This window comes from Equus quagga, chromosome 4 (assembly GCF_021613505.1).
Source record: "Equus quagga isolate Etosha38 chromosome 4, UCLA_HA_Equagga_1.0, whole genome shotgun sequence".
Lineage (NCBI taxonomy): Eukaryota > Metazoa > Chordata > Mammalia > Perissodactyla > Equidae > Equus > Equus quagga.
Window position 1 is genome coordinate 108,278,107 of NC_060270.1, and position 25,433 is coordinate 108,303,539.

The window sequence follows — 25,433 nt, forward strand, 5'->3', positions numbered from 1 at the left end:
CATCTTGTCAACCTTCTTTATTTTACAGCTGAAAAACCTGAGCCCAGGGCAGCCCAACTGTCAGAAGGCATAGAGTCAAAAGGCAAACCAGCTCCCCACCACGGAGCCTAATGGCTAGGAAGTGAGCCAAGGACTGAAAGTGAAGTCGGGAGATCCGACGTTGATGGTTTTTATGACCTCCAGGATGACCTTAACCAAGTCCACAATCGCTCCGCAGCCTTCAGTCCCCTCATCTCTAACACCTACTCTGCTGCACCTGACAGAGCTGTTGTAAGGAGAGCAGAGTGGGTAAGCATATTTACAGGTATTATCATTTCCTATGCCAAAGGCATACTCCACAATCAATGGGGGCTCCCGCTGGCCATACCCGCACAGACCGGCACAAGCAACTTAGATCAAATATTAATAAGTCTAAATTTCCAATGCAATATTCATATACCTGCAGGTGGTCTTTTTCATACAAATCTCCACTCAACCAACTCTGCTATCAGAAGCCTCCATTAAACCAGAATGACCCATCTGTACACTTCTAAAGAGATGGTCCCTATGGGAGATGATTAAAACAGCACAATTCTAGTTGCCACAGGTATTTAAAGCAACAATTTACATCGCTTCCACAAAGTCTGGGGAAGGATTAGTTGGGGCTAACCCAATCTTCAAAGAATGTGCAGATTTTTTTAATCTGCAATAAAGAAAACCTCACATTTAAAACTCAACACTGAAGAGTCACTAAAATATGAGGCTCATACATTAAACTCTGCTGCTCAGTGTTCTGTTAATCTCAATTTACTACACAGCTATATGTTCATTAATTCATTCAACAACTACTTACTGAGCTCTTACTAAGTGCCACGCCCAGTTCTTAGCACTGGGACTATGAAGCAGAAAGTCCTGACATCACAGAGCTGACCTTCCAGTTGGGGCAGGGGTGGGGAGGTGAGGTAAATACAGATGACAAACAAAATTACGAAGTACAACATACAGCAGTGGTTCTCAGACTTTAGCGTGCATCAGCAGCACTAGCGGACTTCTTAAAATATGGATTGCTGGGCCCCACAACAGAGTTTCTGAGGCAGCAGGTCGGGGGTGGAAGAGCACAAGAATTTGCATTTTTATCAGGTTCTCAAGGTGATGGTGATGCTGCTGGTCTAGGAACACACACCTTGAGAACCCCTAACATAGAGCTCATTGATGGCTACAACAAGAGAAGCAGATCAGGGGAGATGGAGTATGGGGCGGGGGGCTGCAATTTACCATAGGATAGGATAGGGAGTAGGCAGTTTACAACAGGATGGCCTTGGAAGCCTCACTGATGTGACACTGGAGCCAAGACCTGAAGGAGGTACTGCAAAGAGTGTTCCACATAGAGGGAGTGGCCAATGCAAAGGTCCTGAGGCAGGAGCATGCATGGCAAGGAGGCCAGTTTGACTGGACTGGAGTGAGGGACAGGAAGAAGTAGTAGATGAGGTCAAGAAAACAATAAGAAGCCAGATTTTCTAAGGCCCAGTGGGTCAGCACAATGATTGTGACTTCACTCTGAGATGGGGAGGAATTGGAGGGTTTTAAATAAAGGCATGACACAAGCCAACTTTGTTTAAAGGCATCACTCTGGGTGCCGTGTGGAGAACTGAGCACAGAGTGGCAAGGGCAGAAGAAGAGGACCTCTTAGGAGGCTGCCATAATCAAGCAAGAGCTGATGGTGGCTGGGACCAGGATGACCACAGGGGTGGTGAGACATGGTGAACAATAGGATTTGCTGACAAACTGGACAGGACATAGGATATGAGAGAAAGAGAAGGCTCAAGGAACATCAGATTTCTGGCCCATTCAATAGAAGGATGGAGCTGCCATTAAAAGAAGCGGGGAAGGGGCTGGCCCCATGGCATAGCAGTTAAGTTTGGCACGCTTTGCTTTGGCAGCCTGGGTTCCCAGGTTCAGATCCCGGGTGCAGACCTACACCACTTGTCAAGCCATGTTGTGGCAGCAGCCCACATACAAAATAGAGGAAGACTGGCACAGACGTTAGCTCAGGGCTAATCTTCCTGAAGCAAAAAAAAAAGAGGATGATTGGCAACAGACATTAGCTCAGAGTGAATCTTCCTCACCAAAAAATTATACAATTTTTAGAGTTGAAAGGAAACTTGACAGCCCAAGAACCTCATTTTATAGGTGAGAGAAACTACGGCCAGCAAAGAACTTGACAGAGGGCATGGGGTAAATTAGCGACCCAGGGAGTGGGTAAAGCTTGGTTACTGTGTCATCAAGTGGACTCTGTGAAATTAAGCATTAAACTATATCCCATAGAGTATAAATACATGTTAACTCTATTTAAATTTCCTAAAAATCTCTAATCCATATATATATATGCAGTAAGTTACATTATTGATCAAAAACGCCTATTCCCAAATCATTCATATTTATAATACATATTTAAGATTTATCCCTAGGACAACCTACTAAACTAGACCTAATGTGGCTAACTTAGATTCCTCAGGTATATGCATTTCTTTCTACTTAGGAACTTTTTAAATTAAATTTTATAGCTAACTGTTTAATGTCCATTTCACCTGAGCTGTAAGCTCCCTGACAGCAGACACAATGTCTCAGTTGCTTACCCCCACACCAGCTCAGAGGACTGTGCCTAGGACACAGTAGATGCTCACTAAATATCTGTCAACAAAGCACTTCAGATGCATTGAACCCAAACAATGAATGTTCACCTTTTCACCAGAGAAGGACCATTTTTTGTTATAACAAACAGAGGTTCCAGGAAACAGAAAAATAAATCAAAAAAAGATCCAGCAAAAACTGAGTAGAACTGCTCTGCTCTCAGTGTAAGAACTCTTGTTTTCCCCAGACCTCAGCAGCTTGTGGTAATATATAAAATGTAATTTAATAATGATGCTGCTGGCCCTTAAAGGCAGGAAGGAAGAAATGAAGGGGGGGAGGGAGGGAGGGAGGGAGGGAGGGAAGAATGGAGGGAGAGGAGGGAAGGAGGGAGGGAGAGAGAAGAAAGACGGAGGCCCATCTGCCTCATGTCCTCCTAGACACTCTTCCTTGATGCTCGAGCCAGTTCCCAGTGCAGCTAAACTTGCACAGCTGAGGAAAAATTCCAGCAGGAGAGCAGAGCAAAGCGATTCTCCCCCATTGGGCTGACCCAGTAAGACTTCCTTGAGTTGTTGCTCAAACAACTGCTAGCAGCTGTTCAAGGATGGGAAGCTGCTTAAAATCTCCCCAAGTATTTCTCACCGATGGTGTACAGATGGAACGGAAAACTAAGTTTCCAGAATTGATTGCATTCTTGGTTCATGCTAGAGGTTTCACCAAATGTTCCCATTTGTCAAGATCCCAAAATTCAGGGAGTCACATTAATTTGCTGTCCCTATTTACTTAAACCAAAAAAAAAATATGAACATATGAGGATTTTGGCATAATTTGTTAAACCATAATTCACATAATCATAAACTTTCTGAAACTCAAAACGCATACTTTGGTTCACTATAAAGCCCTTTACACTCCCCAGTGATTTCAACGTGCACTCACACTATGTTTTCTGAGTGTGCCCAATGTCTCTTAATTCCTGTGCTCTGCTCCATTCTCCCTTACCAATCGTTTCATTGCTAGCCGGCTAAGGTAGAGCTTGCCTAAAATCAAAGCTGAAAAACGTTTGTTAAAAAAGTATTTTCAGCCTTAAAAATAGGGACTAGTATATGCACCTAAATATTTTAAATATTTTCATCTCCCTCTCTGTCAAGCTGATATATTCTTACTTGCTTGGACTTTCAGCTTTGCCTTACAGATGCACCCTCTACCAGCGACAAGCGCGTGCCCATGCAGAGTCTGGTGAGACAGCTCAGATCACGCCGGCCAAAAGTTCGTGAACACCTGCCATGTGTCAGGCACTACTGGGGGTGTTGAGATGAAAAGCGTTTTCTACCGCTGATAAGAATAAGGTCTGGAGGGAAGAGAGGCACGTAGAGACCTAATTTCAGTACCGTGCCATACACTACCTGGTTGGAGTGAGGGTAGGGCACTTTCAAACCACCAGAGTAGGGTGCCCTGAGGGTGGGGGGTACAGGAAAGGATGAGAAAAGGTTCCTCAGGGAAAGAATGCCCTGAACTGAGTCATGAAAAAGAAGTGAACCAGGTAAAAAGGGGGATCGCGAAGAAGTGAAGCAGAAAAGCACTGGTGGATGAGACTGGAGAAACAGGCAGGACTGCACATGCCATACCAGGGAGCTGGGGCTTTACCCCATCAGCAACAGTCTTAAATTTTATGTAACAGAAGTATATGGTCAGATTTACATGGCAGATTTTTCACCTAGTGATATTGGGGAAATTAACGGGATAAAGAAAGAGGGAAAATGATATGGCAGGAGGTCAGATGTGGGGGCCTACAGCATTGCCTCCTCAACCACCTGCTAATAATGACACCCTAAATAATGAAAGGCCACCACCCCATTTCAATACAAAAGCAATACGAGCTAACTAATTCTAAAAAGGAATGTGTGTTAACCCCTTTAACCCTCTTGTATTTTCCAGTAGCATAGATGTGGAAACTGAGGGGCAGAGAGGTTAAATAAGTCGGCTACAGGGCTAGGAGCAGCGCCAGGATTCGACCCACAGCAGTGTGGTGTCAGAGCGCAAGCTCGAGGCCATGGCACTCATAAATCGATGACATCATCATTTCCTGATTCAGACACCTCAGGGGCTTTCCAGGCTTTCTGATTCTAATCAGAGGCTGCCCTGGGCGCACACAGGGAGCCCATATTACTTTGCTCGCAGCAGCAGCCTCTCTTTCCTACAAGAAAGAAATACTCCTTTTCCCCCCACGAAAGTGCACTTTACCAAAACCAAAGAACACGGAAGGACAAGGAAAGAACCTAGTAGCTACGGCTATAAAAACCACCTTGCACACCTTCCTCTGGCTCTTTGAAAATACTATCTGAGCAAGTCAAGTCTAGTTAAGTCTAGTTGCATGTTTTAGTCCAGAGTTTTCAGTATTCAAGATGCAGACTGAAGCTGCAAATGTATTCAAAGGCTAAGGATAAAATCTCCCTCTCAGAAGACAGAGATGCTACCCAGCGTCATACCAGTATGCCTTAGACAGTGAAAAGTCTAGGGCACTAGCTTAATTTGGATGGGTTCACATACACTGAGATAATGTGATGATAACTTCCTAGAGTTCTGGGCTGCCTTAGCTCAATACCAGATTTGATTTCTGTTATGAAACACTAGGGATGGGAAATTCACGTTCACACACATACACACACACCTAAAAAGCAAAAGTAAGTGAAAATGGGCATGAAAGCTGCCTTATATAATGCAGTAGCATGCTTCTAGAAAGTTCTTCAGAAACCAAATGTTTTTAAGTCAAGTTTTTCAAGTACATTAAGGCCAGTCACTATTTAAAAGAATACTAAGATAAATGTACTTGTAGTGACCACCCCAAAGGGACCAGTTTTATATGAATTTCTGTCTGCTTAGAATAGTGTCTCTCATTAATTCCGGACAAACAGGCTTAGTCACTTGCCAGACAAAGCACTAAGCTCTTCCTGACAATATGACAGAGCATCAAATTGGAAAATAAAATGCTAGGCCGTGGGAAGAGTATGACTTTCAAATAGCCACTCCCTCTACCACATATTGCAGCAAAAACTATTGTACTCACCAAGGCATCCTATCCAAGTTTATTATCAGGAAGTCACACACACAAGTTCACTGAGCACAGAAGATACAATAAGAAGTAAAGCATTTTCTTTTCTTTTTTTAAAGACGGGCACCTGAGCTAACATCTGTTGCCGATCTTCTTCTTTTTTTTCCCTCCTTCTCTCCAAAGCCCCCCATACACAGTTGCATATTCTAGTTGTAGATCCTTCTGGTTGTGCTATGTGGGACTCCGCCTCAGCATGGCCTAATGAGTGGTGCCATGTCTGCGCTCAGGATCAGAACCAGTGAAACCCTGGGCCGCCAAAGCGGAGTACGCGAACCTAACCACTTGGCCATGGGGCCGGCCCCACAGCATTTTCTTTTAAACCCGAGTAGGCAGTCCTCAGGTTTTAATTCACTACATCAAATCTGAGGCTTCCCAATCGGAAAAGAATGTGGTTTCACTACTGTGCTTAATCCTGCACCAAATGAAGCCTACGATGATTGCTTCTCCTGTCCCCTAAAACTGGGCCAGTGATGCTGTCTCAACTTGAAGGAGCAAGAAGGAAAAAGGTGCTGAATACGTTCCCTGGCCCAAAATGGAATCCGCTTAGGCAGGGATGTCAGAGAGCTGGTGACTGCTGTTGGTCTTCCATCAGAAACAGATCATTTAAATCCAGATTTAGGATGCTCTCCCTGGAAATCCCATAGACGTGGAGTCACAGGCTCTGGAGCCAGACTGCCCAAATCTGAAGCCTGACTCCACCGCTTAGCCTATATGTGATCCGGGCCACTTACTTCCTCTCTCTGCACCTTAGTTTCTCATTTGTAAAATGGACATAAAATGGCACCTTCCCCATGGGGCTGTGGTGAGGACTGAATGGGTCACAATGCGCTCAGCATGTGGAAACCAGCCTGGCCCATAGGAAGCACTCAATTCATATTAGTTACTGATTTTATATCCACAGTCAAGAGAAACGTATATAATCCCCGCAGAATTTGCACTGTTGGAAACAGAACCAAACATCTTAGCTGTATTCACCGCACTTGTTGGCTGCATAATAAGGCGAGAGTTTCTCGTGGTCTGAACAAGGCCCCTAAATTTTCCCCTTTGCTAATAAGTTCTGAGAAAGAAAATATATATTTATGGGGTAGAGTGAGTTTTTTAAGAAAAATAAAGTTTTCTATTAGAATAGCAATTCTATTTTTAAAAACAATGTTCATAATACTCTCAAGGTAAACAAATAAACATTGCATTCAAAGAAATATAAACTTCTCCCCTGCTTAACTTTTATTTCAAAAAACAGGGCCTAAAAAGCATAAAGAAGTAAAAGGGAAGAGGGCACAGACTGTCTGAGCAAAGCAATGTATTATTTGTCCAAATATAATAGGTAGCAACAAAAAGAGATTGTCTGGCTCTGCTGTTGCTAAGACGGATTTCGATTCTCTCACCGTCCTCCCCTACTTCACCCACCAGACAAAGATGCCAGCAAAAGACCCAAGACTCCTGGTCCTAGTTTTTGTTCAGGCAGTGACCAATCAACTGCCTGACCAAGAAAGTCAAACTCCTAAAATAAGGATAGAAGCAGCATCTACCTGTTCCAAGGAAATATCAATGTTTTTTAAGGCAACAATCTTATTTCATAGTTAAAACCAAAAAAAAAAAATTTAATTTTAAATATTGTATGAATTCAATGTTGTGCTCAGGTCAGAGAATGTAGAGAAAATTAAATGTGAAGTCTAGCAAGCTAACCAGAGATGTAGAAAGTGCACATTTAAATGCCTGTTCACCCCACCCCCCATTATACATCCGGGGAATGGCATTCCAGTTTGTGTTATCACACAAGCATGAAGTCACACACACAGAAAGGATATCAAGGAAAACCCAGAACGGCTGCACACAGAGTCCTCACTACGTGCCAGGCAGTGTTCTAAGTGCTTTACACACTGACTCATTTAATCCCCACAGCAACCAGGTGGTGGCTTTCTGCGTGTGCCCTTCTGAACCCAGCAGCCCCACATGCAAGTGTGTGCTGGGTTACACTCAACACCACCACCCACAGAGAGGAAAAAACCCAAAGGCCTCTGAGAAAGAGAAAAAGTCAGGAAATCTTACCTCAGGGGATCCCAACTAAGAAAAAAAACAAAAAGGACAATGTGCTCCAGAAGGCCCAGAGGAGCAGCTCGGATCATTAATCTGACAAGAATGACTGGACGAAGTGACTGGCAGAGAAACAAGAGGCAGAATGAGGCAGGGGCTGAGCTGCCTTCGCATTTCAAAGGCAGATCACTGATGTTTTGACCCTTTCAGTGAGAAATATCATTCCGTCACAAAACAGAGAAAATTAGCTGCACTTCCTCATCAGCGTAGAGCACGATTAATGACATGTTAACTTCCAAGTTCCATAATTAATAACCATTACCTTTTTCTAACTCATAAAGCCCCTCAGACCGGACGCTCTTGCAAGACAAATCCAAGGTACATGTGCTCTCCAGGTAGTGCAAGGAGGAGTCAGTGTGACCCTGGTTGTAGTAACAGCAGCAACAGTAGTAATAGTCATGATGGTCGGATGAGAAGGAGCAGCAGCTGTAGATATTTACCGCATGACTGTTATGTGCTACCCACTGTTAAGATCACTAAAGACGAAGAGTTTCATTTGATTTCACAAAAAAAGATGAGGTGGATTATATTCCCCTTAAGGAAATTGAGTCTTAAAGAGGGTGAGAAACTTAACCAAGGTCACAGAGCTTGAGTGGTGACCTGGGAATTTCAACCAAGCCAGTGGATCCCAGACCCTGTACTCTTAACAACTAGACTACGCTGGTGCTGGACGGTTTGAAGCTTTTGTCTATGAATTGTTTCTGTTGTCACTTGCTTAGTTGAAGTATGTTCTTCAGAATGCCCCTAGCCTAGGGTATAAAGACCACTCTCTAGAGTAAGGACAAGAGATGCACACATAAGGAGCTAACTTAGATGGCTCAAGAGCAAAATTCAGCATTAATAATGATAAAAGCCACCAAAGTAGGGAGTGGGAAGATAGATGAACCAAGAATGGCCAAGAATGATAATTACCGAAGCCAGGTGACAGGTACAAGAGGGTTCTTCCTACTCTTCTGTACTTTGGGCTATGTTTGAAAATTTTCATAATAAAAGGTTTAAAAATGGCTTTGACTTATTGAGACTTTATTAAGGTTGTTGAGTCATTTCCTTTCACTTGTTCTAATAGGTCACACCTCTACACGGTTCGAAATTCAAAATGTTATAAGAGGTACACACTAAGCAGTCCCCACTGCCCATTATGCTTCTAGTGTTTCTTTGTAAAAATATAGAGAGATATTCTTATTTATCCCCATTTCTTCCACAAAAGGTGGCATATTATATACATTGCATTTCACTTTGTTGTATTCACTTAACCACGTAGCATGGGGAATTTTTTTCAGGTCAGTGCATAGAGAGCTCTCCGTTCTCCCTTACAGCTGGTGAGTGTTCCATAATGCCGATATAACATATACCATATACCATATTTAACCGGGATAGTCTTTTGCTATCACAAAGAATGCTCCAATAAATAAGCTTATACATACTATCTGTTCCTATCTATTGCCCTTTATTTTTTTTGGTTGAACTAAGTATCTCTGACATTTGTTTACTTATTGCAAAAACCTTATAAGCAGGGGTGGAGCGGGTTTCACAGATCATGAACCTTGCACAATTTGGAAGATCCTCTTTAAAAAATAAAATACAGGGGGGGCTGGCCCCGTGGCCGAGTGGTTAAGTTCGAATACAGAATTATGCATATAAAATTAAGTATGTGTGTATTTCTTTAAAATTAAAAATTCATTTCAATTCACTGGAGTCTTAAAGATTAAGGTCCTTTCTTCTAGGATCTTTTCAGACAATTTAACAAAAATGCCTACATAGAAATACCTCCTGATTGCAAACTGGCTTCTCTCCACGTGCAACACTCTGCTCCTCCTGGAGACACACTGCTCTTACAGGGGCCTGCATCTTCAGTTTCAGCAGCTGCACAGGAAATCTGCGTCTTCCTGAATGACAGGCATTATCATCACCATCTCACAGGTGGGGAAATTGAGGCTTAGAGAGGCAATAACTTGCCCCAAGTTGCACAGTGGGTATTAAATCAGGCCTGTTTGATTCCAAAGCCTTTGTGCTTAACTGAGACACAGAGTGCCTCTCCAGGGGTCTTAAACCAAGGACTGTATTTGACTAAATTTATCTTTTCAAAGGGGAGAGCTAAGAAAAGATGACACTTTCATTACTAGTTCTCCAGGGAAGAAACATTTGCTTTGAAACAAATTCTCAGTTTCCCTTTTGTATTTTCAAAACATCTTTTCTCTCTTTTAAAAATAAATAAGTAAAAGCCCCCGATGTGGACCTAACTGAACACAGAGCCTAAGGTCAGCACTGTGCCCGTCATACAGGCCAGGGCCTTCCCTGACAGGTTCTCTGGCACCTAGAAAGGGGCAAACGATGAATCAAAGAGATGACTCAAGGCTTATCCTTTGTGTTGGGGGTGTGTTTGGTTTCTGCTGAACTCCCGCATTTCTAATAATAACCCTAGGTCCTCCGATTTGTCTAGAAACAAGACTGGGAGCAAGGACTTTGATAACTTTGGTCTAATAACTAGATATGCAAAAACCTTAGAATTATGCTAGAAGAGAAGACTCTTCCACTCCAACTCAAAAAAGCAGCAGACGTGGCTAATTAAACATTTGGGGCAAACTTCAACACGCCTCAACAACAGAAGCAAGACCAGAGATTCTCACCAAGGATGTTGCTAGGACATGCTGCTATTTATATTTAATGCCTGGAAGCCAGAAGCCTACACGCCCTGCAATGACAGGAACAGTCCAGGACAGGGAAGGACTGTCCAGCCAAAAATGTCAAAAGCAGTGATGGCTGAGCATTGCTGAGACAGACCTTCACGGACATGGGTTAAAACAAGAGTTCACGTGGACATGGCTACGTTTTATCCCAGGCCTTTCAGGAACTCTAGAAGCAAGAACAGAATGAGAGGTTCTGCACATAGAAGGATGCATTCACTCAGCAACCATCCTGCATCGGCACGCCCACCATCTGTCAAGAAACAGCCACGTAGGGTCAGATTGAAGAGCAAAATAAGCCCTAGCTTCTAAGAGTCCACTATCCTTTCAGCCACCTCTTCAGAGATAAAGGTTTTGAATTAATGTGTACAATGCTTTAAACTTTCAAACTCATCCAAAAACTCGCAAAAGTGCTTTTCTTGCAGTTATATAAATATCGCCATTATTCAATGTGAAAGGTGGAAAATATAATAAAATTAAAAGTAAAATTGCTCTTCATCAAAAGGCTATGTACTAAAATAGCATTATTTATAGGATGATCTAACAAAGACCTATCAAAACAAGAGGAAAAATGTTCTGCCTCAGACCCAAATATTCTCTAACGGGGCAGCCCAGATGCATTCTTAAAACAGATTACACGCATTTATTCATTTCTTAGGAACGATTCTGCAACACTTCCGTAAACAAGCAAAGAATTTTATCTTTATCAGCTTTACCTGCTATTTGTACCGAACCATCCTCGCCCAGAAGGATATTACCAGCTTTCAAATCTCTATGAGAAAAAAAATGGAGAATGAATTGTGGCGTATAGACACTATATTACATTAATTCACCCAGGAAGATTTTAAAACACATCATATAATGCAGCTGGTTTGACATAATTACTATTTTATAAAATTAAAGTTTCATCACAGGTTTTGAAAGTTACAAGGGTCCACTGTGACTTTATAGTTTGCTCCTAGGGGGTGGTTAGGATTTAGGTAACAAATATTTTATGTGAAATCATCATCCAGCTTTACTTAAATCACTAGTGAGTAGATTCTTTAGTTTATCTTACAGAGTTAGAGATTATCCATCAACTCGCAACATCATCACTTTATTAAGAGTTAAAGCCCACTCCATGTAAAGCTGTTCTACTTCCACTTAAATTTGCCTGCGGTGCGATTCCAAATTAGTTCTATCAGCCTCGTAAACAATGGATTTGCTCAGTCTCTGCTCTGGGGAGATACTAATTATAAACACTAATTATGATATTCTATAGCACATTTCTTCACTCTATAGAAGTCTTACTATTTAAAAGAGAAAAATGATGGAGCTGACCCAGTGGCCTAGTGGTTGAGTTCGGTGCGCTCTGCTTCAGGAGCCCAGGTTCCATTCCCAGGAATGGACCTACACCACTTGGTAGCTGCCATGCTACGGCAGTGACCCACATACAAAATAGAGGAAGATTGGCAACAGATGTTAACTTAGGGCAAATCTTTCTCAAGCAAAAAGAGGAAGATTGGCAACAGATATTAGCTCAGGGCCAATCTTCCTCAGTAAAAAAAAAAGAAAGAAAGAAAAAAAGAAAAATGACAATTTATAAGTTTGATTTCTAAAGGAATATTTTTTCTAATTATTGAAATATATAGTAGATATCATTTAGTATATACCTCACTTATACAATATTAGTTTTACTAGTAAATGGTTATTTATTTGCAACTATTCCTAAAAGCCCAAGTAGTACTAACCCATTTGAAACATCAAGCACTCATATTCTATGCTGTTTGGCTATTTAAGGAAGTAGCATTTTATGTCATAAAAGAAGATGAACTTAGTGCCTCCTCCTTCCCTCTCACCTCATGTCAAAAATCATTAACCTATTACGATGTTTGGAACAGTTCTGCCTGTACTAGACGTTTAGAGATGCTATCCAGTTCGACTGAGCACACTTCAAGAGTAGTATGTTCACTGACTTCTTTAATGAGCCCACTCAGTACTTTTATATTCTGTTCTTATTTCAATGAAAGCAGATAAACCAATCCTGAGGATACCAATATAATTCATCAAAATTTATTGTCTTGTTTCTTCCTTAAGTACTTTTTCCCCATCTATTCGGCCTAAGTTAGAAATAATGTTGATACCTACCTGCGATATGTATTTCCTTAATATACTTTACAAACTAGGACTAAAGATACAAACAGCTGAATTTAAACATCTCTGCAGAAATCATACCTGTGAATCTGACCATTTCTGTGCAGATAGTCTAAGCCTTCCAAAACCTCTTTAAGAATTGTTGCTATTATCGCCTCTTCCAGAACCCCGTTCTTGTGTTCTCCTCGGTTGACGATGTATTTTATGATATCCAACATTGAACCTAAGGGGACGGACAGAAGAATTGAAAAGTTTGTGTAGACACCTTCACTACCTTTCCAGATAGGGCTCCACTACTGAGGAAATTAAACAGGAACAGCAAAACATGCTTTTTGTTCATTTAACACAAATATTCCCAAGACATACAAACAATTGCATGGCACAGGATGACCAGAAACACTACGTCCAAGTTTATAACAGCACTTTCAGTGTGAACTTAAGGAGAGGATTCTGGCTCAGGAACCAGAAGACTAGTCAGGGCCATTTCAGGATTGGTCCCTTTTCCCTAGACATACAATTGGTTACAGACTCGAAAGACGGTTCCAGATGTCTGAACTGAAAAAGAGGAACAGGAGGCCAGGAGAAAAGACAGCAGTGAACTGCTGAACACCGTCATTAACGTCTAGAGCACAGGCAGGAGCCGAGAAAAAAAGCATGCGCCTCTAGATCCTTGCTTATAACCAGACGTCCTTCCTGTGACTTTAGGCCATCTTTATTTTCATTTACTTGATGCGTCATGTACTCACTTTTATAACAATGAAATAAATACACAGCCCGTTGTTACTATAAACAGATTAGTATCCTTGGCGCTGTGAATTCATGTTTCAACACATATTAATTAATATTCCAAATCTCTGGGTCATTTTAAAAGCTGTAATTACCTGAGGGTTCAACATTTCTGAGAAGTTAACAAATGGCTTACCTCAGGACCTGCATTTGGCTCGAGGCCCTCTGTGAGTAACTAAGAGGATTGAGTTTCCCCATGCAGTATTACTGCACCAGACCAGGCACCCACCCCTCCTGAAAAGACTGGATATGACTAAATATTAAAGAAAACAAATGCAAATCTTTTCCCCCTCAGAGAAAAACGAAACACCTCCTTACTCATTGACTCTTGGATTTTTGGATCATTTAGAAAACGAAACTCCCAAAAACATTTTATCTTTATCTTCTAAGGCTATACCATACAGGCATGTATGCATTTCTGGCCTGCTGAAAGAAAACTGAGCGAGAGTCCACATTTGCCCACATTCTCCTCACCTGTGGAAACCTGTTTAAAACCTGTTCCTCTTACCTAAAGCCCAGGGAGACTAAATTAGATTCTTTTAAAAAGACAATGAAATTTTCTATCAAGTTCTCAGGAAAGGAGATGGGATAGTCTCAAGCTTATAAAAGGCTCAGATAAAAATAAAGAGAGGAAATAAAGTCCTCAGCTTGAACAGAATATTTGGGGCTATCCAGGGCCCCAGCTCACCAAGATTTCTCGTTTCCTCAGAGTTGGTGGAACCCCACAGGAAGAGATTATGTTAAGGTCTTCTTATTGACACAGCACCAGCCACTGCAGAACCAAGCAGCAGTCCCCACATTCAACACTGCAGGCTGGCTCCAGCTAGGCTTCTTTTCTCTTTTTCTTTTTCTCCTTTTTTTCCTTCTCCTTTTTAATTAAAAATTAAAGTAGCCACTCAAGGAAACAATGACTAATAGGATTGACAAGACTGGGAACAGAAATGAACTAAGCTCTCCCAGGCTCCCCATCGAGACCTACACAAGCAGACCCAAGGCAATTACAACACATTCATCATCTCATTTCTGGGCCTCTGCTTGATCGAAGACAGCTTCTTTAAAAAAAAAGTTAAAATGCCTCCCTGATTCAGCCTTAGCTGGAACTAGGTCTGCAGATGAAAATGGGCTCGACAACAGAAATTCTGCTATGTCACTTTTGGCTCCGTCCAGGCACCATGAAATGTTCTCCTCTGTTCCTACACCATACTTCATATCAGAAAGATATACAAAGAGTGAGAGACATGGGTATGCTGAGTGGTACAAAGGAAATCACTTGGGCTTCCTAAGCTTCAATTTTCGGGGCTGTATAATGAAGGTGATAATATTTGCAGCATAGCATAGCTTTTAAGGCAACAGGTCCTACAGTCACAAATTCCCACACTAACAGTTACCATGTGTGTGGCCCTGAGCAAGCTGCTTAACTCTCTGGAGCTTTGGTGTACTTCCTGAAAAACAGGGATGGTGGCGTCAACCTGCCATTCAGAGTGTTGTCCAGATTAAATGAAATAAGGTAAGTAAATTGCATTGAACAGGACCTAGTCAGAGAGCAAGTGTCCAGTAAAGTTAACGGTTATCATTAGCATTCCTTCTCAACTAGTGATGTTAAAAGATTAAAAGAAATAAAATACAAGAATGTGAAGTTGCCTTATAAACCAAACTGTTCATGGCTTTTATAACTTCAGTGATCTGAGACTAGAGTGGGAAAGCTACTTCCCTTCCCATGTGCTAACCTAAGATGAAAATAGTGTCACTTCTGATCAACATGGCAAGCAAATAATTTAGCATGCAGAAAGTTTCTCCCCATTTCATGTGAAACAACATTTATTGAGCACCCCCAGGGTGCCAGGTTCAATGAGTTAGAAGTTCATTACACCATGCTTTCCTCATGAAGTCCACAATCTAAATCTGCGCTGTCCAATACCATAGCCGCTAGCCACTTGAGGTTATTTAAATATAAGCTAATTAAAATTGAATAGAAATTCAGTCCCTTAGTAACATTAGCCACCGGTCAAGTGTTCAAGAGCCACAGTAACTAGGAGAAAGTGGAAAGCACAGCTAAAGAACATTTCCATCATCACAGAACTTTTAATAAACAGCAATGAAATAATTCATTATATTGCAATATGTTAAGGACTTGAATAATATTAAAAACAAAGAGTTTAAAGAGGAAAGACTGATTAAATCTTTTGAAGAGAGGAAGGGGTGGCTGTAGAGAGGATGTAGCCTTTTAGGACTTAAGCACATGGAGAAGCAAGGATAGACATCTAGGGCAGAGGAACAGCGCAGGGAGGGCACGGAGCCATCAGATGCAGAAGGTATTCGGCGAGCCTCCCCTACACCAGGAAGGCCAGGACAGTCTAGGAAGTTCAGCCGAACTGTGAAAGGCTTTGAGTAGCCATGTGAAGGTTCCTGGACTTTGTTCTCGAAGCAAATAATAAACCAAGCAAAGCTTTTAAATACAGGAGTAAGAAGATCAAATCTAGTTTTATGCAATATGCTTGGTCACACAAAAAGGAAAAAAAAAAAACAAGCAAACAAACAATAACAAAACCCACTTACCTCCACTTAGTAATTTCATGACCAGCCAAAGTTCATCTTTAACCACAAAAGAGGTATAATAGGTCACTACGTTGGGATGGCTGCACTGACTCATGGCTTGAATTTCTTTCTATAAAAAGAGAAAAACATGATATAACATGATGGAGTGAAAATCGGGGAGCAAAACACAAGTGAACCACAGTTGAGTATCTGGGCACCTTTCATGCTTAAAAGCATACCTCAAGGGCTGCCTAAACCATGAGTGCAAAGAAGCTACATGAGAACTAACTCTCTCACCCTCATCATCAACTCGTCAGAATTAGAAAGGCCTCTACAGGTGACCATGGACCAACCACAGAACAGAGGAACCTCAAATCGGCATCATCACCCAGATACTGTCCGACTCTGCCAGCACAGGGCCCTGCCACGACTAAGTGCCTCCCAACGGAACTGAAGGCCATGACAGAGAGAGAAAAGCCTGAGTGAGTGATTAGGAGACCTGGGTCCTGGTGCCAGCCTGAACTCTGGTGGGTCTTAGCTCCTCCCTCATCCAAAGGGCGCCAAAAAAAAAAAAATGTTTCTGTTTCTCAGGACTGCTGTGATAGTAAATGAGAAAATACATATGAAAATGCTACAGCATCATTTCCCAAACTATATTTCATGGTAGATATTCCATCAATGAAAAAAAAAGGCAGGGGAGTTGGCAGGTAATGTGAAATAAGCTTAGAAAATATCAGATACTGTATCCCACTCTAAGAGTCATAGGGAATATTAGTACTGTCAAGGGCTCTGAGAAGTCCTGCAGTAGATAAAGTGTCACCATTGAATCCATATTAACAATGCAGGAAGATAATGCTTTGTATGCCAAGTTTAGGAAACTGCTGTGGAGAAAAACGTTTTCTATAAAGACATAAAACAACAAAGGTTTGAAATCAAACAAATGGGCAACTTCAATAAACCACATTTTTCTGCAATAGTCAAGTTCATATCGGTTTTGGATGGTTGTTTTAACTTATTGCCAGATGACTCCTATAAAACTTCAGTCAAATACTAACCCTCAATCAAAGTTACCAGAACCACACTACTCACTCCCAAGGTGTTGTCCAAGAGCCACAAGAATAACTTAAGTCATCAAAGAAACCTCCTTTATGTTGTTATGCATTTATGATGAAAAAAAGTATATTTATGCATCCTGTAAGTATTTTCAGTAATAATAAATATCTAGTTAACTCTGAGTTTACTTAATGTTGCCCGACGAGAATATTCCAATTTGGGCTGAAATCTTTGCAGACCCAGTATTACTTAATTCTCAAATTAACAAGACCCCAGTCAGATAACTTGGCCAAAATACCATGACACGTAACATATATACATACCTTGCTTTTGACCAAGGATAAACTAAGAAAATCACTAATTTTTCTAATTTCTCTTTATTATGTAACAACACTTAACCTTCCGCATTTCCCTCATCCATTAACTGATTACAGGTTTTCTAAATCTGACACTTTTCAATTCGGCAACTCCTGTCCTTTGAACAAGATCTGAAACCTGAGGTCCAGTTTCCATCTGTTTCTGGTGTTAGGTTTTGATAGCCTAAGACACTTCTGAAGGGGAAATGGAACACTGTCCAGGCCACTCCTATTTCAAGTCACCAGCGTTTGCTCATTGTGTGGATGGCCCACTTTGAGGGCCAGCAGCATTAGGTAGGGTCCAGTTTAAGCTGATGTCCCTGTTGTTCACAGAAATCAGAATAACGCTTTTTGAAAGTATGTGTGCTCCACATGCTCACCATTTTATAGTCAACGTAAACAAATGCCTTCCTACTTTCTAACTCCAAACTTTTAAATCATTAATCGAAATGCAAATAAACAATCAATGCTCATAGGAAAGGAAAATTTTCTTCATTGAAGCAAAGTTGGAACAGAGTCTGGAAAAACATGTTTTTTAGCCCTTTGCATTTAGATGGCTGGAATCACTTCCTATCTAGAGCATCAGGTTCTCAGACATCGTAGTGAGCAAACTGGTGTGTGTGTGTGTGTGTGTGTGTATGTGTGCATGATAGAGAGAGAGAGAGAAACTCTTTTAGAAAATCTATGGATATAACTTACCAAATTCTATCCCTCTGAAGTTTTGGGTCTTAGAGGTACCAGTTGGACATTTAAAGGTCCTGAGGATTTAAAGAAAAAAAAGGGGGACACAGATACCATCCCTACTAATACAACTCCAGGTGCAGTGTGAGGGTACATCAAAGAGGAGGTGGGGGACCTAGGAGTGGACTGGCGTCAGTCTGACCACTCAGCCCCATTCAGCTTCCAAGTAGCATCATTGCTCTCTTCACCACTTGGCAAGGGGGCCCCCATCCCCACTCCTACGCCATCCATTTTACTGCCCGGCCTTTCCACACAGCAGAGCCTCTAATGCTTAAAGACACAATGAAACCTGCCTTAGGAAAAAACACCAGTCACTCCGCCTTGGGATATGACCTGTGCTATTATTGAACCCCCATAATAAGTAATATTTCCACAAACAGGGTAGAAATACACTTAAAGAAAGAAGAACTAGGTGTTCTACCTACCTATCCAACACTTATTTTAGTTTATATATAGACTTTTTATTTAGTTGCCTTCTAGAGAGGTACAAAATTTATTCATTTTGTACCTGTTAGCATAGTTTGGCTATGGTCTGAATGTTTGTGCCTCCCCAAAATGCATGTGTTGAAACCCTAACCTATAAGTGGATGGTATTAGGAGGCAGGTCTTTGGGAGGTGATTAGGTTACGAGGGTGGAACCCTCATGAATGAGATTAGTGCCCCTATGAAAGAGATCCCAGAGGGCTAGCTCGCCCCTTCTGCTACGCGAAGTAGTGAGGAGTGTGCAGTCTGGAAGACCGCCACCAGCTGACCACGCCGGCACCCTGATCTCAGACTTCCATCCTCCAGAACTATAAGGAATAAATTTCTGTTGTTTGTAAGCCACCTAGACTATGGTATTTTGTTACAGTAGCCCAAACATATATTTTTTATATTTTATATTTTGAAAACTATAAATATTTCTTGAATCAAACAGCATTTCCACAGAACTACCCCTTCCATTTCTTTTCAAAAGAGTGATGATGGTTGCTACTTGAATCCTTCCTTGGTAAGTCTATCAACAAATTATCCTAACTTTTCCCAATGCCCTAACTTCACTCATACGGGTAGGCAAAGCCATTTATTCTTTTTTTCTTTTTTTCCTTTTTCTCCCCAAAGCCCCCCGGTACATAGTTATATATTCTTCGTTGTGGGTCCTTCTAGTTGTGGCATGTGGGACGCCACCTCAGCGTGGTTTTATGAGCAGTGCCATGTCCACGCCCAGAATTCGAACTGACGAAACACTGAGCCGCCTGCAGCGGAGCACGCGAACTTAACCACTCAACCACGGGGCCAGCCCCAAAGCCATTTATTCTTAAACATATTCATTTGTTCCTGTCCCTAAACATGACAAAAGGATTGCCCAAAGATGAATAAATGGACATGATAAAAAAACCTCTTTATCCAATTCTTCTTAGAGAATGAATAGGTTCTAATACTCTATTCCCCGTAATTAGGACATAATCCATGTAAGAAGTGGGATCTAGAGCAGTGCTTCTCAAACTTGAATGTGCACAGAGATCAACTGCGGACCTTGTGAAAATGCATATTCTGATCTGGAAGCCTGGGGTGAGGCCTGAGATTCTGCACTTCCAACTGATACCGATGCTTCAAGTCAGGAACCCAGACTTTGAGTGGCAATGCAGTAGAAGGCAGACAGAGAGGCACTCAGGAGGAGAGACTGTGAAAGGAAAGAGCACAGAGGGCCGCAATGAAGGGGATGAGGTTAGAAGGCCTGAGCAGGAGAGCAGGCCCAGCGGCACCACCTAGCTGAGTCTGACCTTAAGAAAGGGGTAGGAAGCAAAGTTGGAAATACGGGAGACTGTAGTGTTTGTGTTCTGAATTTCACAACTATGGGAAACGGTAAAAAAAAAAAAAAAAAAAAAAAAAACCCAAGGGGAGAAAAAAACATGAGGTCAAAGTTGGAAGAACTCACAGAACTCTGAAATCCAGGCAACACATTTGCCAAAACTATAGTCAAGGAATATAACACAGTGGCTCCCTTGGAAGTCTAGTGAAATAAGACCCAGACATGTCATCCAGTGCCAAACCAGGCTATGGCACAGTAGTTAATCTTCCCTGTGGCTTAAAGAGCTGGATCTCCTCATGCAGCTTCATCTGAAACACATCACAAGTGAAATTTCACAAGAGTGGGAAAACCAACCCAAACGGGGGAGCAAGTAAAAAGCCTTTCCATCTGCTAAGACTGAAGTGGCAGCCACAGCAGCATCCCTCTGCTGGGAGCAACGCAGGCGGAAGACAGATCAGAGGGACTCCCACACACCGCTGCTGCACCAGCCCAGCCAAATTCACCAAACAAGGGCATGATCTAGGCCTCTCATATGGGACAAATGAGGTTTGGTGGGGGATATGAAAAACACAGAATACCCTACCCTGAAAATATGATGGGTTGGGTGGAAAACAACAAAAACCTGGGAAAATGCAAAAAAAAAAAACTGTTTAAATATTCATGAGGGATTTTCTAGTACTACTATGTAGCATTTGTGGCCCCCCCCCCCAAAAAAATCATTACTCCTATAAATAGTACTGAGGACAAGCAGGCACTCTGATTAACAGGGATGTGACCCACAACGAGCCACAGAGAGAAGGGCTATACTGTAAGACACAGCTGGCTTTGCAGCTTGGCTATGCCACTGACCAGCTGGATCACCTGGGCAGGTTATCCACTGTCTTCGAGCCTCAGTCTCTCTAAAAGGAGCTTAATAATGCCATCTACAGAGGATTGTCATGAAATATGTGAAATGAGATCTATAAAACTCCTAGCTGAACGCCCAGCACATAACACAAATGTTAAAAGTCTCAGTTCCTCCTTTGCATGTAAGCATACCCACATTGATCACTGATCTCAAGGGTCCCAAGTTCCTAACTAAGCCTCAAAGGTAAAGACAGACCCTGGCAGCAGCACCCACCTTCTCCTACAGAAACATTACCTACCGTGCTCTGCCTGCTCTGCTGCCTCAGGGAGTGTCCCAGAACGCATGTATAGGTCACCGGGCTATGAATTTTCAGCTTCATTCCTGAATCTACATTGTCCCTACCTGTGTTTTTCCTAATTCTGTCACCCTGTGTTTAATTTATCACCTTGCCATACTTCAGGCACCCTGGTAAGCTGCCTCAAAGCCTTCTGGAATAAGGAGCCTAAACATATACTTATGCAAGGGGTTCAGAACAAAGAGAAATAAAAAAGAGTTTGAAGATATAAGAATGAGGAAAAGGCTAAAGCCTAGTTTTTCTTGTCCCAAAGACCCCGAGATTCACAAAGCACTAAAAGGAAAGATTTCCTTACTGAAAGGGAACAGTTTAAATGGATTCTGAATTCGAAATATGAAACTATACTTAAACAAATTAGCATATTTTCACAACTTATGTAAATCCTAAATAAATCCTTCTTTATCTGGTATTGGTGGCAAAATATCCAACTCAGGCTTAGTTAAGAAATCAAACCTACTCAAGCTCCAACATCATGTGCAGCTAAATCAGAGGAGACGCTGTTTCTAACTTTATTCCAAAGCAACAGTTCTCAACCTTGGCTGTGCACTCAAATCGCCTGGGGAGCTTTAAAAAATACCAATGCCTGGATCCCAGCCCCAGGGACGCTGATTTAGATTGGTTTAGGATACAGCCTGGGAAGGAAAATTTTCAAAAGCTCCCAGGTGATTCTAATGTGCAGCCAAGGTTGAGAACCACTGCTTTCAAGCCAAGCATGGAGAGGCATTATTCTTTCAGAGAAATGCTGAGAGAAACATCTAGCTCCCAGACACATTTCCACACTGCAACTTAATCTAAGAAGGAAAAAGTATAAATGATCTACAAATACTATCAAATGAAAGATACACTTCCAAATGCAAGATATAACCAAATACGTCTTTCAAATGCATGCAACACCCTCCAAGCATTTAAAGAATTCCTTAAAGGACATGACGGTAACTGGTAAATAAAAACTCTTTTCAGAAAGTCGTTCTCCAGCTCTCACTTCTATAACATCGGCATCATTAGGAAGGCTAACCTAACCAATCTTCATAAATAACCCAATACTTTAAGTAGCATAATATTTTTAAAAAGAAAAAAAAAAAATTAATGATTTCAAAAGTCAGACAAGAAATGGAAGAAAAAGATTGACAAAGCTCTTATAAGAGCAGTGAATTTTCCTAGACTCTCATTTTCAATCATGAAAAATGTCACTGTGAGATTCTTTTTAATTATAAAAAGTTACATACCACATATGCAGCAAACTCTTGCCTCTTTTAGAATAAGAGTATCAATAGGAAAATCCTACTCAAGGAAGAGTAAGTCAAATATTCTGACTTGTACCACCTACAAAAGAATCAACGAATGTCCCTTGCCAATTGGTTTTGTAGTTATTTTCATAGGATTTCATATCTGTGTTTATCCAAGTACAGTCCAATTAAAGGCAGGATTAGAACTGGGAAAAGTCTAGATATTTTGAAGACAGGGAACCATTTTTTAAAAATTAGGAAAAGGGAAGCATGAATTCTGTGATAGCCTTAATCAGTGTTTGTTCAGAAGTATTTAAAACTAGAGAGAGCAGCTATAAAAGGTAAAGTGTCCTGGGAGTCGGTGGTCTGGAAAATCCCTCAAAATCGGCAGGGAAATCACAATGGGTAAATGTCTACTTGCTGAGAGAAGAGAATGTACATCCCAGGGCCTACTCGCTTGGTTATGATGTCACAAAGTTGGGTACTCTGCAAAAACTGTCTAAAAAAAATAAAGAATTTTGCATGGAAATGTAGAAGCCACTAGTATAGGTATTTTCTTCAAAAGAAACAAGGAGAGGGAAGAAAGCAAAGAATAAAAGAGTGATGTTGAAATACTATAGGAAAATTCAATGGGGAAGCGCCATTTTCTTTCAGAATTGGCTAAAAAAGTTCTTCAGCAAATGGTAATAAGAATGCCTTATGGGTTCTGAAGGCACTTAGGTTGGCCATTATGAACTCTGAATAAGGCTCAGCTATCAACAAGTGTGGTTTGATCATTTAATTGTCTATGATTGAAAGTACTGAAAAAAGTAACATCGAGAACTGCATTAAAAACAAAACATGAAGAATTTTTGTGTCAGCCAATTTATGCTGCTGGAAACCTCCAGGCCAACCTTCAGCACTGCTGCTGTATTTGGCTTCATCACCAAAAGATGAGAATGTGAGGTGAAATGTGTCTTGTTCTTTTTTGTGGTGTCCCGTGTCCCACGCCTGGGAACATTCTGCAGTCTAGGGTTCTGCCAGGAACAATCCTCTTGCAAAAGTGGCAGAAACCTTGCCTAACACTCTCCAAACTTCTCCCTGAGTACTTCAGAGTCTTTCTTTTTCAGCAGCAGCCTAATTAATTGTGTAAATAACCAAACCGAAATAAGAAAGAAGATAACGTAGGAAAGAACAAAAGTATGTGTCTCAACCCAAGCAACGACCTTCTCCAGAAGTCTGTGAGGGTGGCAAAAGTGAGATGAAAAAAAAAAAAAAATAATAAGACGTAACTGAAGTTGTACTGAATTTGGGAATGTTTTACTCATTTTTTCCTACTGTGAAAATGAGTATGTGCTGGGTCTCTTTGTTACTGAGCCCATGCAAGTCCAGAAATATAAGTGTCCTTGCAACATTAATTTCTGCTTACTTTTTGAAAAAAGAAAATGAGATGTTAAACATTTTAGCAAGCCATTTCTAGCAAATATGTAAGAACACTTAAAAATAAATTCAATTAGTATATTTAATTATCTGAATCAACTATGAGATAACTCTTAAATTTGGTGTTCCAGAAACGAAAATTTTCTCCAACCAAATCATACATATTCCTAAGCTAATGTAACTTTGGAGCTGTAAAAATAAATTAGTTTTGCATAGATATGGTATTTATTCTCTAATTTGTTAAAAATATATGTCCTCAAAATATCCAAAAATTTCCCATTTCTAATCCTGCCCTCAATTGGACTATACTTGGGCAAATACAAACACCAAGTCATATGAATATAATTACAAAGCTAAGTGGCAAGGGACAAATGAGAGTACAAAATTTAATGTGTGAGACCTGAAATGCTCAAAATAGTACCACATTCAGTGAAGTAGGCTTGCATTTTAATGCCATCCCCTACAAGAAACAGCCAAATGCAATTTGTTACCACATATGATGAGGAATGAGCTGGGATATGAATAATTAATTCACTAATTAGAAAATTCTTCAGTTCAAAAAGAATGGAAAAATACTTTCATACGATAAAAAAAACCACACATTACAGCTTCCAGCTTTTTAAGCTGATGTCCTCAAACAAGAATAATTTTTTTCTACAATAAACAAGATTTGCAAAACTATCAACATAATTACAGAGATTAGGTAAAACAGTGCAAAAAGGGGTTTTTAAATTTTTTTAAATCTCAATTAAAAGGAAAAGAAACACTTCTGCCTAGAGGAACTGCTCAGAGGTCCGCAAACGTCTAATCTAATTTTAAAAAGATGAAAGAAGCCTGTGTCAGATAATGCTTAGGGGATAACTAAAGTCTTCTCTCAAATGACCATTAGGCAAAGTGAATATCTGGAGCTCTGTCCTCCAAAATAATCTACAAATCATAGCTAATTCATGCCTCTGAAGAGAAGGAAGGGAGAGAGGGAGAGAGGGGAGAGGCAGGTAAAATCTATGAATTTACAGTGGATTTTTATTGTTACGCCACAATACCGGAGTGACTTGACTCTAAATTATAAAGCATAATTTGCTAGTAATTAGTGTTTTTGTTCAAGTGATTTTTCAAAAGCAATTTCATTAAAGGAATTAATTTTTAAATACAAAGAATCATAGAACTCTGGTCATGATAATAAATCTTTGCCATCAAGTATGACTCCTTATTGAACCAACAGGGAGACTGAGGATCAGAGGTGAAACCAATTGGGCCAAAGTCGCTAATCCTAGTGAAGCGCGCAGGCCCTGTGAGCCAGGGAGCTCTTTTCCCTCCACCACAAGTTTCAGCACTCATCACTTTTGTGTAGCCACTGCTTTTTGAAATGACTTTGCTCACATTTGTCAGTCATCGCAAGCTAAAATATTTTAACGATCATTATACATTATTTCATAATCTAATCGCTTAACTAGATAGTCTCTTTCTTTCATTTCTTTCTCTTTAAAGAAATAAGCACTTTGCCTGGCCCCAGGGCCATGATTTCTCCTTTACACACAGTTCTCCCACCGCTAGGAATTCAACTGTAAGCTAGGACGGCACTGATGAATGGGAAGGAATAAGAAAATGCTACTCAGTTTTCTGTGACCAGCTACCAAAAACAGACTGAAAATAGGAGAACGCAAGTCTAGAGGAAAAAATTGAGAAGGATACAGATTAC

The 25,433-nt window shown here is 40.9% G+C and overlaps 1 protein-coding gene across 3 annotated transcripts in view; it reads right to left on the minus strand.

The window, feature by feature from the left end:
- STK39 (serine/threonine kinase 39) overlaps positions 1–25,433 on the minus strand; it is a 278,105-nt gene that overhangs the window by 192,743 nt on the left and 59,929 nt on the right. For all 3 annotated transcript variants that reach the window (XM_046659106.1, XM_046659105.1, XM_046659108.1), the window contains exons 3-5: positions 15,970–16,078; positions 12,709–12,850; positions 11,211–11,266 (exon numbers count right to left, since the gene is read on the minus strand). In XM_046659106.1, coding sequence (XP_046515062.1) covers positions 11,211–11,266; positions 12,709–12,850; positions 15,970–16,078 — 307 coding nt within the window. The remainder of the gene's footprint in view (positions 1–11,210; positions 11,267–12,708; positions 12,851–15,969; positions 16,079–25,433) is intronic.